This window comes from Sceloporus undulatus, chromosome 1 (genome assembly GCF_019175285.1).
Source record: "Sceloporus undulatus isolate JIND9_A2432 ecotype Alabama chromosome 1, SceUnd_v1.1, whole genome shotgun sequence".
In the NCBI taxonomy this organism is placed as follows: domain Eukaryota; kingdom Metazoa; phylum Chordata; class Lepidosauria; order Squamata; family Phrynosomatidae; genus Sceloporus; species Sceloporus undulatus.
The window spans coordinates 266,030,384-266,048,786 of NC_056522.1; the positions used below are offsets into that span (position 1 = coordinate 266,030,384).

General features: G+C 38.4%; 1 protein-coding gene across 1 annotated transcript in view; it reads left to right on the top strand.

Moving 5' to 3' along the window:
- Positions 1-11,465, top strand: part of LOC121926364 (intestinal mucin-like protein) — an 11,700-nt gene extending 235 nt beyond the window's left edge. Inside the window, exons 2-12 of the mRNA XM_042459301.1 lie at positions 101-170; positions 813-913; positions 1,117-1,148; positions 1,878-2,058; positions 2,464-2,568; positions 3,219-3,259; positions 4,157-4,279; positions 5,492-5,587; positions 6,459-6,591; positions 8,734-8,869; positions 11,279-11,465. Of these exons, the coding sequence (XP_042315235.1) occupies positions 101-170; positions 813-913; positions 1,117-1,148; positions 1,878-2,058; positions 2,464-2,568; positions 3,219-3,259; positions 4,157-4,279; positions 5,492-5,587; positions 6,459-6,591; positions 8,734-8,869; positions 11,279-11,465 (1,205 nt within the window). The remainder of the gene's footprint in view (positions 1-100; positions 171-812; positions 914-1,116; positions 1,149-1,877; positions 2,059-2,463; positions 2,569-3,218; positions 3,260-4,156; positions 4,280-5,491; positions 5,588-6,458; positions 6,592-8,733; positions 8,870-11,278) is intronic.
- Positions 11,466-18,403: the final 6,938 nt, after the last annotated feature.

Below are 18,403 nucleotides of genomic sequence, written 5' to 3' on the forward strand. Positions count from 1 at the left end.
TGAAAATTGTCAACATATAGAAATAAATACAAATATTGCTGAAGATATTGATCTTGCCGATTCACTAATTTTGTTCTCTCTCTCTCTGTTTTAATTCTAGCCGTTCAGTGCCCATCTAACAAAGTTTACAAAGCATGTGCTCCTTCTCTAGAAGAAACTTGCAAATCAGGGTAATTATTTTCCTAAAAGTCAAATTACTATTTACCTGAAGGGAATGATGTGATAAATTCACGGTGCATTAGTATGTATAAAATGCAGTTGAGTTCCTGTCTTCTCACTGATAGTCCCTCAAAGACAATATTTATAAGCACTGGAAGCTTTTTGAAACTACTATGTCTGGCCTGGAGATCACAAATTTATATGGTATATTTATATAACAGTGTGCAAATCACACATTCATCTAGCGAGGGATCTACTACATATGTTGATGAGGCCACACACACGCTGCACTTATGGGGTAATATATGATGGGGTAATATATAGCTTCTGCCAACCTAGCAATTTGAAAGCATGCAAATGCAAGTAGATAAATAGATACCACTTTGTTGGGAAGGTAAGCAGCATTCTGTGCAATCACGCTGGCTGCATGATCACAGAGTAGTCTCTGACAACGCTGGCTCTTTGGCTTAGTTATGGAGATAAGCACCGCCTGCTATGGTCAGACACGACCTGACAACCTTGTCAAAGGGGAATATCTTTACCTTTAATATATGATTCAGGTATTAAATGGGTATGTTTATACAGACGTAACCTCACTGATCATAATGTATATGGGAATAATCCTGATTTTCTGAAATATTCATATCTTCTAGTATAATAGGGCATAACCAAACACAACTAAGAGAAGGCTGTTTCTGCCCTGATGGGACAACACTTTATGATGATGGTGTGGATGTCTGTGTGAAAACTTGTGGTAAGTTTTGGTTCTAATTCTTCTTTCAAACATATTTAGGTCACAATTCTATTCCTTTTTACTCAGAAGTAAATCTCCGAAACTCAATGAGACTTACTTCCAAGTAGACATGCAAGTGTTACACTACAAATCATTTCAGTAACTGGCTAGCCACCATGGGAATTACGGCAATTGTAATGGTGTTTTTCTCTACTCTCTTTCAGGATGTGTTGGCCCAGATAATGTACCCAGGAAGGTAAGGCACAAATGTCTGTTTCCTTCTGTGCTCACTTTTTGCAAAGCACACTTTTATTTTGCATTATGTTTCTAACTATTTGGAGAAGTTTATCATATGAAATCCACAATAATAAAAGAGTATAGCTTAATTTGGACTGAACAAAGATTGCCCACAAGCATTCATGGTACCTTTTCAGTTTTTCATGGAAGGGGAAGGGCATCTTTGAAAAATATAATATCCATCAATGGACACAGCAATGGTAAAAATTACCATAGATGACAATAATGTCACTATATTTTCATGAAGGTAAGGTATAGTATAGTAAGGTATAGGTTTGAGCATTGGATTATGATTCAGGAATACTGTCATTTTTGAGTAAAAAAATGCAGAGGATGGCTACCAGTAGGATATCAGTCCATTTTTTATGAGTTATAATATTAAAGCAAAGGTGTGTTGTTTTTTTTAAAAAAAGAAAGTCCACTACCATCACCTTAGAACCTTACAAAATATTTTGCACCTGCCCCTATCCATTAATTTACTGCATTTTGAAGATCCCCATTTGTCTTATCCCTGAAAGCTCTTTATCAAGAATAAATGGACCAACCCCTTCTGCTCTCTTCTGAAACCCTGACAACAGTTAACAGCTGACATTCAAAAAACTCCCTGAAGGATTGCACTAGGTTTTAATTGTGCCCCATACTGTGTTGGCATTTGTATCCTTATATGTTTACCTTTGCCCAATTCCAGTTTGGGGAGAAGTTTGAGTTTGACTGCAAAGACTGCATTTGCCTGGAAGGAGGCAGTGGCATTATCTGTGAGCCCCACAAATGCCCAGCAACAACCATTGAAGGACCATGTGAAGGAGAAGGATTCTACAAGATCACTGAAGTCAATCCTGATGACAAATGCTGTTCTTCTACTGTATGTGGTAAGTTGTCCTGGGTTGCCATTTGGAATTGAAATGCCTGTACTAGAGTGATAATACGGGAGTGCTAAAGCCATGTATGTCCCCATGTCCTATTGCCACCTGTTTCAAGTGGTGGGATACAGTTGCCCATGTGGACAGACAAGCTAGATAGAGTATTGGGCTGCCTCATGTGCAAGGCATCTGCAAAATATTATTATTTTTTATGGAGAAAACTAGTCAGCCAGAGTATTCTAAAGAAATAATAACTATAAAAACTCCTAATTTGCTAACCATGGGAAAGATTCCAACATTAAAATTATTTGCAAGATACACAGCTGCTTTTATTTTGCATAAATCTTGGATAAGAATTATTTAGGGAATTTTTCACTTATCCCTGCAATTTCATTTCTCCATTCTGTGTTACAGTATGCAATGCCACCGACTGCACAGCCAAGCCTCCTCATTGTGAACCAGGGTTTGAAGCTGTTGCTGAGACTCCTGAAGGTCAATGTTGCCCAGTTTATCAATGCAGTAAGTCTGTTTTAATTGTCTTTGGAAGAATGAAAATGACACTTGGGGAAAGGTTCAGCTTAACACTCTGCTCTTTAAGCATGTTTACTCAGTCGTAGGTCCATCTATTTGCAATGGAATTGATTTCCATGTTATCATGTTTCGATTACAAACAGCCTGCATACACTTCAGCAGAAAAAGGTACCAACCAGAACCACTATTGATTATGAAAGGTGTAGCCTTGATACATCATAAAAAACTAGTGGTGCTGACTGATTCCAAAGAGCTTTCTGGAAACTGTACCACCTTTAAGGATTTGCTTTCATCATTTCCTCAAAAATTGGTAGATTAGTACCTTTAATGGAAGATAGCTTTAACAGAAAAACAAGGTTCAGTTGGGTGGAAATTATGCAACATTTTGGACATTGATGGACTGCAACTCCCCACAGACCTAGCCAGCAGCACTTATGGTGAGGGATGCTGTGAGCTACAATCCAACAACTTCTGGAAGACCACATTGTCCCCACGTCCCTGCTCTAGACTCTACCCTTATAGGGTAGAGGAGAGCATGCTCAGGAGCTATATAATAGGTTATAATTTTTAAATATCCAGCTTTTTTAAAAAAAAAACTCTCCAGAGCTTTGAATCATTGCCTTTTCTTTTTTTTGCAGAACCCAAGGGAGTTTGTGTGCTTAATGGCAATGAATATAAGGTAAGATTTTTCTTCTTTCTTGAGGGGGGAAAATGTGGGAGGAAATAATTTGGTTCCCAATGTTATTTTCTGAGAAAAATATTGCAGAATGAATAATCATTTATCTGTTTTTAGAACTGAAAGGCTCAGTGTGAAGCAGGATTTGAAATTGCTGCTTAGGTTACTAAATATTTCATGTATCATATGCATCTGTTAGCAGCTTGCAGCACAATCCTATATATATCCACCTGAAGTCCTGTGGAATTCAATGCTATATTATATCTTATTACTAGGGAACAAGGCCCATTGAACAGAATGGGATTTGCTTCATAAATGTACATGGGACAAATAGAGCAAAGCTACCTATTCAAGAGACAAGACTTAAGGTTTTCTGTGGAAAATTAGAATTATAATAATAGCCATTGGCATATTATTACGTTTCTGTAGTAGTTTTACTGAGCTAATTTAATAGAGGTTGGACAGTTTATTTTTAAAATGTTCCTTTTACTCATTACAGTGTGATCTATTACTGTTATCAGTATTACTTTATTTGCTGTACTATTTGTTAGTCTTATTTTATATTCCATGACATTGTTTTTTTTAAGGGAACAACCTTTTAGAGAATGTCATAAAAATGAAAAAAAAAAATCTGTCACAGTTCCTCTAAAATGCCCCTTAAAAGTAACTTTTGGAAGTTACTAGAAAGCATTATGATTTACACTAGTAGCATGGCTCCATTCTTACTTATGTTACTGTTGAAATGCAACATTATTATTCAGCCTCATTCTTTCCCCCTTCCCCCAAATAACTAGTGACAAGTAACTATGTCATATGTCATTATTGCTGTGGTCTGATTTAACCACATCTGTTTCACATGATTGCATCACTAATATTTTGTTTTTTGTTCCTGTTTTCCAGCCTGGTTCTGAAGTCTTAGGAAGCAAGTGTCAGCAATGTTTGTGTACTTATGAGCAAGACAAGAGCACACTTCTGAATGTCATCACCTGTGGCCATGTCCCATGCAATGTGACATGTGAAAGAGTAAGAATCAGCCACTTCAAACACACACACACACACACACACACACACACACACACACACACACCATTAGCAGCTACACTTATTTATGGAGGAATGCTGGGGTGGTCATTGTTCTGAAGAATTATCACCATTGATCAGAATCCTGTGTTGGTTTTTTGCTGATGGAACTTTTAAGATCATTGTCTTTCTGTTTCAGTTCCTTACTTGTGAGGTGTGAATAATAACACAGACTGTTTGTAAGGAAAAAATAAAGTGCATTGCACAGAGTCCATGATGCTATAAATGCTGTAGGAAGGAACTGTATACTAATAGTTATCTCATTATTATGCTGAGTATGGATCTTTTTGGCTACCAAAAAAGCACCATTCATGCAGAAAGGACTATCAGCAGCCTTAAGGAGTGGGCTGTCCCCACCATAGCTGTAATGAGGTGGCTGCCTCAGGCAGCAGATGAAGAGCAGTGAGGTTCTGGCAGATAGAACTGTATGTGACACATTATCACAGGGGGTTAAAACTTCAGCTTACCTTTCCTGAATCAGTCCTAATTTGGGAGGCAGCCAAGTGTTGTTGCAAAGAAATTGCCCCCAAATTGCTGCCTGTCCCGGATGCAGCCCGAGTCCTATGAGCTGCTTAGACAGCTATTTTGGGAAGTCAGAAGGTTTTAACCCCATGTGATAGGGTCTGTTCTGCTCTGCTCTTCCTAATCTATCCTTCTGATTTGTGAACCAATAGAAAATGCTGTCCTGTTACCAGAGTTCAAGTGCCAGCCTCATTGGCTTCTGTGCAGATAGATAGATAGATAGATAGATAGATAGATATTCTGGAAAATACCTGGAAGTTGTGAGGAAGAAAACAAAAACAGCCAATGAAGAGGACCAAATATGCTCAGTGAGCAAATACTGCTGACAGTTTGGAGAAAGGGGAATAGAACAGAAGTAAAGAATGTTGGCTGGAAACTGAATACTCCACACTGCAATATTTTGCTGGAGATTTTACCTGTACTGTATATCATAATTGTGCACAGGGCCAGTTCATTGGGTACAATGAACTGACCCTGTTCATTGGGTACAATGAGTTGGTAGCCTCAGGCAGCAAATGGTTAGTTATTTTGTTATTGCTTTCCTGTTGGCAGGAATAGCATATACTATTTATCACTTTACCCTAGGCAGAAAAATGTATTGGGCCAGCCCTGATTTTGTTTCCTTTCCCCTAGGGATATTCCCTTGTATTATACCCTGGTGAATGTTGTGGGAAATGCGTGCAGACAAGCTGTGTTGCACAAACGAGTGACAAAGTGCTTATCTTAAAAGTAAGTATGTGGTACTGATTCCCTTGTCATTTGTTAATATTTGCTGTAGGAGAGAAGCCAACGGGTGGAGGTAAAAGGAATGATCTGGTTTTCCCAATCGGAGGGTGATAGAGTCTCCTTCTTTGGAGGTCTTTAAACAGAGGCTGGATGGCCATCTGTCAGAGATGCTTTGATTTGGATTTCCTGCATGGCAGGGGGCTGGACTGGATGGCCCTTGTGGTCTCTTCCAACTCTACGATTCTATGATTCTATAAGTTTCCCAGTCAAGATATAAAATTCAGTCTTGGTCATTTTCTTTACCCATCACCTAATGATTCCAAATTCTCTGTGTGGGATTTCTCCAAGGGATGTTCAGTTAGTTTAGAAATGAGCAAACAAAAAATTGAAACAAGTTTATCCCCACTGTTTACTGTAAAAGAAAGCATAAAAACAAAATGAACACTGCAGAAAGGAAGGAAGCATATTCATTTTCACATTAGGCTTCGTTTTTCAATCTTGCTTTGTCTCTTCTTCTTGAAACATGGCTGGGATGATGCACCAAAATGAGTGGCACTTTGCCAGCAAAGTTTCATGTCCTCAGGGTGGAAAAGACAAAAGATATAAGCAACAGAAGGCAAATAAAGTCTCCTCTGAACATAATAGGAAGTTTATAGGATGTCACCTCTTTCTTGTTTCTATGGTGGAGATCCTTTGTCAAATCTGACTGAAATTTGGCAGGCCTGATGGCCTGGGAAGCTGGGAAAATTTGTGTCTTTTAACCTTTCACTAGGGCCCTTCCATTATAACAGTTATTCTGCTACTAGTGAGAAGAAATGCCTTTCAAAAAAAAGTTATTTAGCTGGTACTAAGTTTGTCTCCTTATATTATCCAGCCTGGTGAACAAATGAGCGATCCAAATGACAACTGCACTGTTTACAGTTGTGTGAAGATCAACAGGCAGCTGATCTCCTCCACCTCTTTGATAAGCTGCCCACCATTTAATGAGCAGAAATGCCAACCTGTGAGTGAATGTTTACTATGTGTGTTGGTTTTGTAAAAACATGTCTGTTTGATTCTGAGTCATTATGAACAACAAAGACAGTTGAGTCTCGCTTATCTGGAATTTGAAAATCCAAAATATTCCAAAACCCAAAACTTTTTTCATGGATAGCTGAGATAGTGACACTGGTAATATCTGTCATTTAAAATATGTAGGAGATGGGTCTGAAAGAAGATTCGGGTATATGCATGATAGATAGGTATAATGAATAGGTTGATTGATTGTGTCATATAAATCTTGGCTGGAGAACATTATGTTTTCAAAATTTTTGTACTACAATGCCCATAATTCTTTACCATTAGCTATGCTGAGTGAGGCTAATGGGAGCCATAATCAAAACCATCCTGAGAATCAGTTCGCCAACCCTAACACAAACATATTGATGGACTTCAGAAGCTGGCTATTTTTACCCAAGAACACATTCTTTTCATCTTATAAGCAAAGTTTCTGGTGTTATCAGCTGAATGCCTCAAATCATTTCTTCAGAAAATATGTATATTGAGAGATCTTACTGAACCTTCATAGAATTTTAAAGCACAGACCATTTCCTTGCCTGTGACCCTGAAATAGCAAGACACAGGCTGTATCCAGTAATTACTAGTATAAGGTATAGTCAGTAATACAGTTATCCAGTGTAAGATTTTGCTGTTCTAAGTGAATGCACAGTTCAATAATGCAAATATTATTTTCTAGGGCACCATTACATATTTGCCTAGTGGCTGCTGTAAAACATGTAAGTAAGATGCCAGAATTATATATTCATTTCAAAAGATTATGTCACGCCAACCTCTCTATCTGTACATCTCTGTTTAATCTATCCACTCTGTATGTGTTACACTTGTGCACCCATATAGGTGCATGCATATTTATTCTCCTGATTAATCAAATAACATATTTTAAATATTCATATTGCATTTATGACAACTAATATATAAAAAAGTTCTCTGGGATTGGAGAACCATAAACCCTAGATACTGAACTGAAACCACTGTTTACTTAATAACAATGATGATCTTTGAAACAGATTCATCCAATTGGCATTTACAAGCATTTTAGTACAGATTTCTTAGAAACATCTTGGTGGTTCATTAACAATTTTATTTCATCATTCCTGATGATTTTCATGAGTAGTCATTTGAAGGGAAGATGGAAAGCATTTAAAGGCCAGCCCTTCATGGGATTTTGATTAGGCACAAACCTATTCTGTCAGCAGAAATGCCCTCTTTTACCAATTCATCTCAAAGACTGGCTGACAGAAGAGCCCAAAGAATGAGGCAAAGGAAGAATTAAAAACTTCAGAGCCAGGTGTCCTATGCCCAAGAACCATGCCATGATGCTACCACAAAGTTGAGCTAGGGAAAGGGCATGACCTTCTATGCTAATTAGGATTGCACTTTGATTCAGTAAGAAATGAAATGAGGAGGCAGCATTTGTGTGCCAATCCAGAGCTCAGAAAAGTTAATGCTTTTGAAGTACAGCTCTCAGAATTGCCCAGCTGAACTGATCACTAGCCATCCCGGTTTGGAGATCCTGAAAGTTGTTGACCTAAAAATAATTGCTGAAAGCTCTGTCTAACATTTAGCAAATGAATCATACTTTAAGGAATTGTTTTTTCATCACATGAAGAAACATAATTTCCTGCAAAGAAAAAGAACTTAGGCAAGATAAGGTAACAAATATGCAGACTGACAGAAGGCATAGAGCCCACACTGCCTCAGACTAAGGAATTCTCTCCAGGAGTCTGGAGTGATATATATATATATATAGAATAGCTTAGATATATATATATATAAAATAGTTTTGACCTCCTATAACTTTGAAATGTGGTATATTCATCCCTACAAATTTAATTATTATTTTGATGCTGGCATCCTTCAGTGATGTAGTGATTCTAATAAATATGTTCAGAAAAACTTTAGGTCTGATGTTATTAAAAAAATCAAAAATCAAAAGGGGGCACTGTATATAAATTCTATTAAGAATTAAGAAAGCTTGAAGCTTTATAGTATGGTACAGGTTTCACTCATGCTTCTGTCTTTAAAAGCTAGACGTTTTTAGAAGTTTCTGATGTTTGAATTTACATCTCTTTAAACTTCTTGTTGTACAGGTATACCTTCTGAACCAGAAACAACACCAGCATGTTCTCCTTCTATAATCACCGACTATATCATTTATGATGGATGCCGTTCAGAGGAACCAGTTTCCGTGACCCAGTGTGAGGGAAAATGTGGAACTTCCTCAAAGTACGTAAGCCAAATCAGACCATAATCTGTTAGAATTCACTGATGGACACATGTGTATATAAAACAATCCTATAGCTTCCCAACATTATCAAATTGACTGTGGCACCTTTAGTTGTTCCATACAGTTGTAAAACACACAAAAGTGTATGTGAAAAGACTCGTGTTTATTTCAGCTTCAAAACAGCCTAAAGTTTTGGACAGTAACAAGCCATTTGGATAAATGAACTAGCAGAATAGTGTTTTTTAAAGGAGAGTTATATGATCAGTGCAAATGGGAAGATAGTCTTTGGCCTGATACAGACAGGCCAAAATAAAGCGGCTTCGAGTCACTTTGGAGGTATGCTGTTTAAATGATACATGTGTCCTAAGAGTCCAGAAGCCACATCAAAGCCGCGCTCCAGTCCTAAGTCCTAAGGACTGGAGTGCAGCTTTGGTGCAGCTTCCAGACTCTTAGGACGCATGCATCATTGAAACACCATACCTCCAAAGTGACCTGAAGCAGCTTTATTTTGGCCTGTCTGTATAGGGCCTTTGTGCCTAATTTATATGAATAAGGCAGGAGACAGTAGGAAAAGGGATCTTCTAGCACCTTTGAGACTAACTAAAAGAAAGGAGACAGTGAATGTGTGTGCTTAACAAGGTTGAGAATGATGTGTACACAGAATGAAAGTTGCATTTTGGGTAACACAATTCATCTCTGCCTCCAGGAACATGAGCATTAATATTCAAATAGGAAAGTCTTGAACATAGGGAAAGAAAGGGAGGAAAGTGTTCATTAATGGCAAAACATATTAAACTGAGTTCTTAAACAGGAAACCTATTGTGTGACAAGTTAAAAATAAATATTTAAAAAATATAAAAATAAGGCTGGTCAAAGATTCCCTCTGTTTTCACCAGAAATTTCTTCCAAGGGAAGGTGTGGAGGGGGAGATATTTGGGGACATGTCACTGTGTGTTTTGGGTGAATAAAAATCACATGATGTTTAAGAAGAGTGAGTAATTATGTAGAAGGATCTTCTGCTCCATGCACAGGTAATGTCTGCCTGATTGACTCCCATTTTCCTGTTTCGTCTCAGTCCCTGTGCAGCCCATTCTACTCACCAGGGTCTCTTAATGAGAATTTCCTATCATTTCACTTTTGATGGGTCTATGTCCAATTGCTAATCCCAGCTAATGCCAACTATTTAATAAAGAAGTATTTCAACACTTCTGTAGATTCCATTGGTTCACTGGATCTACTGTAGTGAAGAGGAATAGGTGGATTTAGTCCAGAGATTAATTTGTTGTTTGTTATTATGTGCCTTCAAGTCACTTCTGACCCTAAGGTAACACTACTATTACAAGGTTTTCTTAGCAAGATTTGTCCAAGATTTGAGCTAAGCACTCAAAGCTGTCATTGTTAGAGTTCCTAGCTTTCAGGGCCTGATCCTGAGACCCAGGGCCTGGCCTCTCTTCTCCAGACCTCAGGGTGAGAGGAGGAATCTCAGGGTAAGAGCATTTCCTGAAAAAATTTTTTTTAAGAATTGTATGCTGGTGGCTGCTGTTGGTGCAGGCTGCTTCAAAGTGGCTGCTTTAGATGCTTCAGAAATTTCATTTCTCCCCTTCCTTCTTTTGTCTCATTTGTTAGACCTGCTCATATTTATTATTTAATGCCTTGAACAACTGTAGTTGATGCTTAATATATTATGCCCTTCAACCTGTGATATAACCACTGTTGCTAAATGTCAGGTTTGGGCCATGAAGTCTCAGGCCTGGGATGATTTTGAGCTTGAAGTCAGTACTGAATCTGATTTCAGTTTTTAAAATGATTTCAAGCCTACATTTAAAAAAAAAAAATAATTGATCTTGCACACATGAAACAAGCTTTTCCCCACCATTGCCTGGAGCCATTTTGGAGTCATCTCTTGGAGGTTCAAAGGACAGAAGAATCATGCTAGCCTTGCAGCACCAGCATTGCAGTGTTAGCTTTAGATCATAGTTTTCATGGTCCACCAATAGTTGTTTAAAGTACATTTTACAGCCAGCCCTCTGTATTCATAGATTCTACATCTATGGATTCCACCATCCATGTCTTGAAAATATATATTTAAAAAATCCAAACAGCAAACCTTGCTTTTGCCATTTTATATAAGGGACACCATCTTATTATGCCATTGTATATAAAGGAATTTGAGCATTCACAGATTTCAATATCCATGGGAATCCTGGAACCCCAGCAGACAGCAAGGGCCCACTGTATTAGATTATATGTGGCATGATAATATTAGAAGCTAGGCTTTTGCCAAATGAACAGGACCTACAAATATTGTAGTGTTGTTTACACGCAATCCTAATAACCAGTCCTGACACTCATATCATTGTGCAAAATCATGTTGTAACTGTTTTCTTTTCTTCATGCTCTTAAAATAGATACTCTGCAAAAGCCAACTCAATGCAACACACGTGCAGCTGCTGCAGAGAGGCAAAGACAAGCATGAAGGAAATCACACTGCTGTGTCCTAACAGAACAACCAAGACACATCGCTACCTCCATGTGGAAAGTTGTGAATGTCTCAACACTGACTGTGACCTATCAGAAGCCCAAGAAAGAAAGTAGCATGGAACAGTCTTGAAGACGAACAGAATGTATCAGGACAGTTAAAAGAGCAGTAATGTGAAGAAGTGAACCTCAAGAAGAGTTTAAAAGTTTTTAAAAAGAAAAAAAAGATAGAAACTTCACATACTTTGGCATTTTCCACAAATAATTCTGCACTTTGCCTTATTTTCTACAGTTCTCAGAACCCATGTCCTCTGATGGTTTTCTATTGTGCTTGCTTTATTTATTTGTGTAAAAACAAATGTTTAAGAAAAGGTTTTTCATGAGTGTGAAAACAATATGAGATATTATGAGTTGAACTTTTTTGAATCAGCTTCTTTTGCTTCTAATAATAAAAAAATGCATTTCAAAAATGAGACCTCTGCATTCAGTTCTGTCAATAAACTTAATGACATCTCAAACTTCCCAAAATGTAGGGAAGTAGGAACTGGGCTTAGGCTATGAAGAGAATATTGCAATTTTTTTCATATGTCCTTGAACAGCAACTGGTTTGTCCCCTTTCAGTGAGACCTCATGGGTTTTGGTGTGTGCTATTTTCTTCTACATAGTGTCCCTGGATGGTGTCATTTGATCCCTTGCTCTCCAAGAGTACTTGTAAGCTGATGGTTACTGGCTTTATGACAGACTAGTCCTTTCATCCAATATTTCCAGCTTACTGTAATTCAGTTCTCATCAACACCCCAAGCAATATGCACCTTAACCTTGACATACCATATCTTTAACAAAGGGCACTGAAAGAGAAAGGGTGTGGTACAATGGTTAGTAATATTGGTAGAAATTAAAAAGGGGCACTAATTCTGTGGGAGGGGAAGCAGTGACAGCTGAAGGACAGAATTCAGAGACATAGCCATGTTAGTTTGGAATATCAGTATACAAAGGAACCTTTTAGCATCTTTGAGACTAACTATGCAAAATCAGTTGTAGCATCACCTTTGTTAGACTTGAGCCCAAAACAAATGGGTTGAATAGACTGGTGTGATGCTGTGCTGGTGCCATTCGTACTGGGGCCATGGCAACCACACACACCCAGTCCTGATCTTGGTCCAGTTCTTTCCAGATGATGTGGGCTCAGTGTGGCTTCTGGCTGCATTTGAGGCATGCATCATCTGAATGCTTTGCCGTGAATGCGGTCAGGATCCACATCATTTGACCCATGTGTATCAGGCATTGGTCTGCTTTCTCAGATACATGGCTTAAAATGTATGGAGGTTAAAAGAGAAAGGTATGGAATAGGAGATGCACAATTCTCTCTTCATGCAGCTTCATTTATTGACTGTCTCCCAGAACTTTGAAAAGTGATTTTTTTGGACTGCAGCTGCCAGAATCCCCCAGCCAGCTTGATCACTAGTAGTTCAGAGAAGTAACTTTTAAAAGTTCTGCACCCCTCAGGATTCTGGGCTGTGAAACTTGTTAAGCCAAGACTGCAAAATTTTGTGAGATACTATTTTTAAGAAGAGGAGAAGTAATAGTAAAAATGGGTGTACATGTTTAAAAATATTTGTGCTAAACAGAAATGATATTTATACTATATAAAGTGAGAAATAAGGACTTCTAAAAAAAATCCGTATTTCCCTCCAGAAAGCAATTATGAGTCATCTAGTACTCCTTTTTAAAAAAAAAGAAAAAAGAAATCTGTTTAGACAGAGCTGAAATCAAGACTTAAACAAGTTTTTGCTAATGTTGTAGGTCCTACTTTTCACCACTATAGGGCAGTCTATGGCTGAACATACTGAAAGTCTCATTTTGTTTTTATTAAGCCCTGCAATGGGATAGTGTCTCATATATTTTCTTCACAGCCAACGACATCATTTTTTTGTTTGGCTAACATGGCACATTCAAAATGAAATCCAAAGTTTTCAGTATTGTGTACCATGACTTGGTTGTCAGTTCCAACAGGTTTTTTGTCCAGTGCCTTCAAATTCACTCATTCCATGTTCAGTTGTGCATTAAATGGGCAACGATTTAATGGTTTAACTTCTCAGACACTGTTCACTGACCATAGTACTTGTATCCTCTCTAAAGACCCTATTCAGTGTAAGTTGCCTGGCTGAAGCTCATCCAGCAGCTCTTCCACACCAGAGCTTCATAAATCAAAGGCCATCTAAGGGCCACTTCATGTTATGTTGAATCAGCTACAGTGTCACATCAGGAACAATAATCAGTAACTTGAATATCATGACCTGTGATCATGTTCATTATATACCATAAGCAGTAAGGGACATTTACTTGTGATCAAGGGCTTTAAACTGAAAGAATTAGATGCTACTCAACACATTTAGCAGACAGCAAAGTATAATTTAAAAGCCCATAGCTTGTTCCCAGTAATACATTTGTACCTTTCTGACATTTGTCAATCATTTCATATTGGATTTTCAATTTCAAGGTCTCCTTATACTCAGCTACCTACCCCAAGGATGATATTTTAACAGATTAGGGTTGTCTCCCATGTTGTTGTTGTTGTTATGCTTTCAAGTCATCTCACACTTATGGTGACCCTAAGGTGAACTCATCACAGGGTTTTCTTGGCAAATTTCTTCAGAGGGGGTTTGCTATCACCATCCTCTGACCCCATACACACTGTAAAGTAAACCACAGAGTTAATATTTAAGCTGTGAGCTATCAAAAACCAAATACTCCTTTGTGGCAAATGATCCATGAAAAATGTTGCTCCAAAGGCTATAGATCTGTGTCAAACAGGATTCATGGCTTAACTGATGGTGTAGACCAGGGGTGAAAAAGCAATCTCCACCTGACAATTCAGAGGTCAAAACAAACAAACAAACAAACAAACAAACAAACAAAATCATCTAAGATAGTAATGGTAACAATTCATTGTAATAGTATCTGCTACTCAGATACTGCTAATGGAAGGAAATTTCAGCAATGCATAACAATGACTGCAGCTCCTACTTTTCTTTTTTTAAATGAATCAAAAATAGTAATTGTAACGGTATTTAAACTGAAGATGTGAAACTTGCTTTTAAAATGCTTTTTAACTGCATTAACAATTAGGGATAGCCTGAGAATGACAGATGACACATCGATATCCAGGCCCAGTTTAACTGTGCTTGACCAACTGGTCTACAAGTAATAGGGAAAGGCTGCTAGGATTTGCCATAATCAGAGAAAATGGGTACCTATAATCTAATCTGCACTGCAGAAATATTGCAGTTTGACACAATTTTAACTGACATGGCTCAATGCTATGGCTCAGTGCCACAGAGAAGACTAAATATTTCCAAAAACTACAAACCCCAAAATCCCATAGCATTATGCCAAGGGAGTTAAATGTTGTGTCAAATTGTATTATTTCTGTAGTGCAGGTTAGTCCTAAATACTAACTGTTGATGGACAACTTTAGGCTCATCCCCTTATGTCTTATTTGTCATTGTTGTTGTTGTTGTTGTTGTTGTTGTTTTATCTTTAAAACTAGATTTGGAAGAGGCAGGTCATGAAATAGCATCCCTTGAAGCAGAGAGCTATCTTTGTAAAGAAGGACACATGGCCTTTCTGAGATGAATCATTGTCCAGTTCAGCCCCAAAATGGAAGAGGCAAGTGTGGGCAACTGAAGTAAGCTGAGGAAAGAGGGGGAAAGTGGGAGGTTTAGAGAGAAATTGGGACATTTTAAAATCAATTGAAAAAGTGGGACAGTGTATTAATCAAAACTTTTCTTGACAAATTGGGACAATCAGAGGGTATGCATCCAATGAATTTCACTTTTAAGTGAGGATTTGAACCTTGGTCCCTAGTCTTAGTCTGATACTCTGACGACCACATCACACTGGCTAGCCCTACCATTTTCTTTTTGGCACAAAATTTAATAATATTGGTAGTTACATAACTGAGGGATTAGTAGCTGCTGACACCTGAATTAGTCCTGCTAATGTCCTCCTCACAGTGACATTTCAGTATTTAAAAGGAGGATGTGCTGGTGTTCATGTCCACTAGGTAGTCAGGCATGAGATGCAAGAACTTGGGGAGCAGCTGAAAATTTTCATGGACAATCTGGAGCAAATTACACCATCTAAACAATGTAGCCCAATATAGCCCAATTCAGGTGTTCAAAAGGAGGGGTAAACTGAATGTGTGAGAAGAGGGAATATTGTTGTCATCACACAAAAAGCAAAGGTCTAAAAGGGAGAGTCTCTCCTACCCAGAAGGGTCTCTGTATGAACCATGAAAAATTGGCATTTCTGATGATCTGGAGACAGCTGCCTGATCAGCTTCACCCTGTTCCCTGAGATCTGAGACCAAAAACTGACACCAGGAGGCAGGTCCTTGTGACATCAAGGAGATTAGGCAATGAAAAGTTGGGAAAGAGCCCAGAAGAGCTTCTGAACCAGTTGCATATAGAAACAAGCACAAGGAAAGTACTGGTAAGTGGGCCCAGTATCTGGTAAAATCCAGAAAACTACATAAAATGGGAACTGAGGGAAAGCATTTTCAATAGGTGGGCAGATGGCAAAATGCACCAAGCAAATGCAGCAGTTGTCACCATTCACTCTAGGGCTCACATCTCACATAGCCTTACCCATGTGTGACACATGGGTAATTATTCAAGATCCTATGAGATATACAAGTTGCTGCTTGTACTTTATATCCAACCCCCCAAAAAAACTCATGTCATGATTCTGGATCTCCACTGTCTGCCTTTTTCCAAATTACACATTTGGCCTAAATGCATGCACCTCATAGACTGTAAGACGCATGCCAGTACCATCACACTGAGCCAGTGAGCCTTGGAACAATATGGAAATGATTAGAGGTGGTTGCCTGGGCCTTAAGGTCATCTCACAAAGATCAAATGTCTTCCTCTTCCAAAGCCTTGAGAGTTTTCTGTTTGCATTGCTTCGTAACTCTCCAAAACACCTTGAAATTTGGCCATCCTATGTGGAAAGACTACATGTGTAGTGTAAGTGCCCTGATATCTCCATGATATCAAATTCATGGAGGCCAGCATGGGCTGCAGAGGTTGCAATGATTTTTGAAACACTGGAAAAGGTAGTACAGTGAACCTAAGACATATGGAAAGCTGAAAACAGTGGGTGAAGGAGTGTGATACACACCTGGCCCCTCATGCTCTGCATTTCTTACAAAATCCAAATATCAAAAGATGAGTTCTGACAACTAGATAAAATAAGACTGGATTTCCTTTCAAAGTTTATTTTGTATAGGAGAACATTCAGCTCCCACCAGAAATCTTAAGTGGCACAGGCCAAACTTAGGTTAGCCACATTTGTGAAATCTGGACTTTAGACTCAGAAAAAAGGTAAAAGAGAAGAAGAAAAAACCCTAGAAAGCATCATTTCAAGGCTATCCGTGAAGCTGGATATTGAACAAGTTGGTGCTGGAAGCTGGATGCATATACTAGTGTGTCAAGATACAGGGATACAGTGAAATCTTTGAAGGAAATATTTGAAGGAAATCAAGACTCACAATTGCCGAAGATTTCTTGGCACCTGTCTGGACACAATGGAATACTTCCAAGTTTGTTGGGAACCCCCTGCTACCCACCCACAGTCAAAGATTAAATTTAAGATTATGGAGCCAAGCAACCAAATGCCTTTTGTAATTTTAAATCTGCAGGAGGAATAAGCTCTCCTGCCAATTCTTATAAATCAGCAAGGAGAAAAATTTGAGGCTCCACCTTTTAGGTTTCATGGTTCATTCACATGTCAAAATAATTGGACTATAAAATGTTCTATAAGCCAGAAAAGAAATCTCATCCCGGGAGACATTTCCCCCCATGTTACCACCCTGTTTAGGATAACTGAAATGAAGAAAGGAAGCCAGTTTTGGATTTTATGCATACTCTGCAGTTGCTGCAGCAGCAAAACATTGGTGCAGAGGGGTAAGAAGAAAACCTGCTTCTCATATTCTTTATCCAGTTGCTAACAGATGCTAGATTTGAGCTAATTATACCTGATTTCCATGTAAATAAACAACAAATAAACTACTTTCAGCTGGCTGCACTTAAACATGGTTGATTTCCATGATTTGAATGGGAAAGCTTAAGCATAAGTTGAATTGGATATAAAGGTGCTAAAAAGCTTCATTATTCCCTGATGTAAACTGGTAATGCTGTTTCATTTCCAGCCAGCTTCTCATGCAGTGATGTATGGTGTACGGTGTCTGAAAATACTGCTTTTGGGAATTACAACCCCCAGAGACCCTTTTCTATGCTTTGGAGATCTTTATTCAGGTCAAAACACAAAATCCAGATGTGCTCTTTCAACCATCTCTGCTAAATTAAAGTACAGGCTGAGTCTCCCTTATCTGGAAATCCGAAATAGAATGGGCTCTTGGTATCCATTAGGGTTTGATGCCAGGAACCCTCACAGATACCAAAATCAGTGGATGCTTAAGTCTCATTCAATACATTGGCATAGTAAAAGTTCTTCATGCAAAATCACAAAATCAAAGTTTGCTTTTTGGAATTTACATTTTAAAAAAATATTTTCAAACCATGAATGGTTAATGCATGGATAAAGAATCCATGGATACAGAGTCAAAAATCCAAAATTGCCCACATGAGTGGCTGAAATAGTGACACCTTAGCTTTCTGATGGTTCAATGTACACCAACTTTATTTCATGCACAGGATTATTAAAAATATTGTGTATAAAATTACTTTCAGGCTATGAGCACAAGGTGTATATGAAACATAAATAAATTCCATGTTTACATGTGGGTCCCATCTTGGGTCCCATCTCCAAGATATCTAATTATGTACAGTTGGCCCTCCTTATAGGCAGGCTTGCCTTCCACAGCTTTGAGCTCCTGCGGAAGGCAAGCCCAGGCAAAAATAATGGGGCACGTACTCATGCCGCACGCTCCGCGTGCCACTGTGAGCATGCACCCCTTTATTTCCTATGTGGTTTGAACATACACTCTTTTCCCTAGCTGAAATAGATAGTAATCACTGGAATGAATCCCA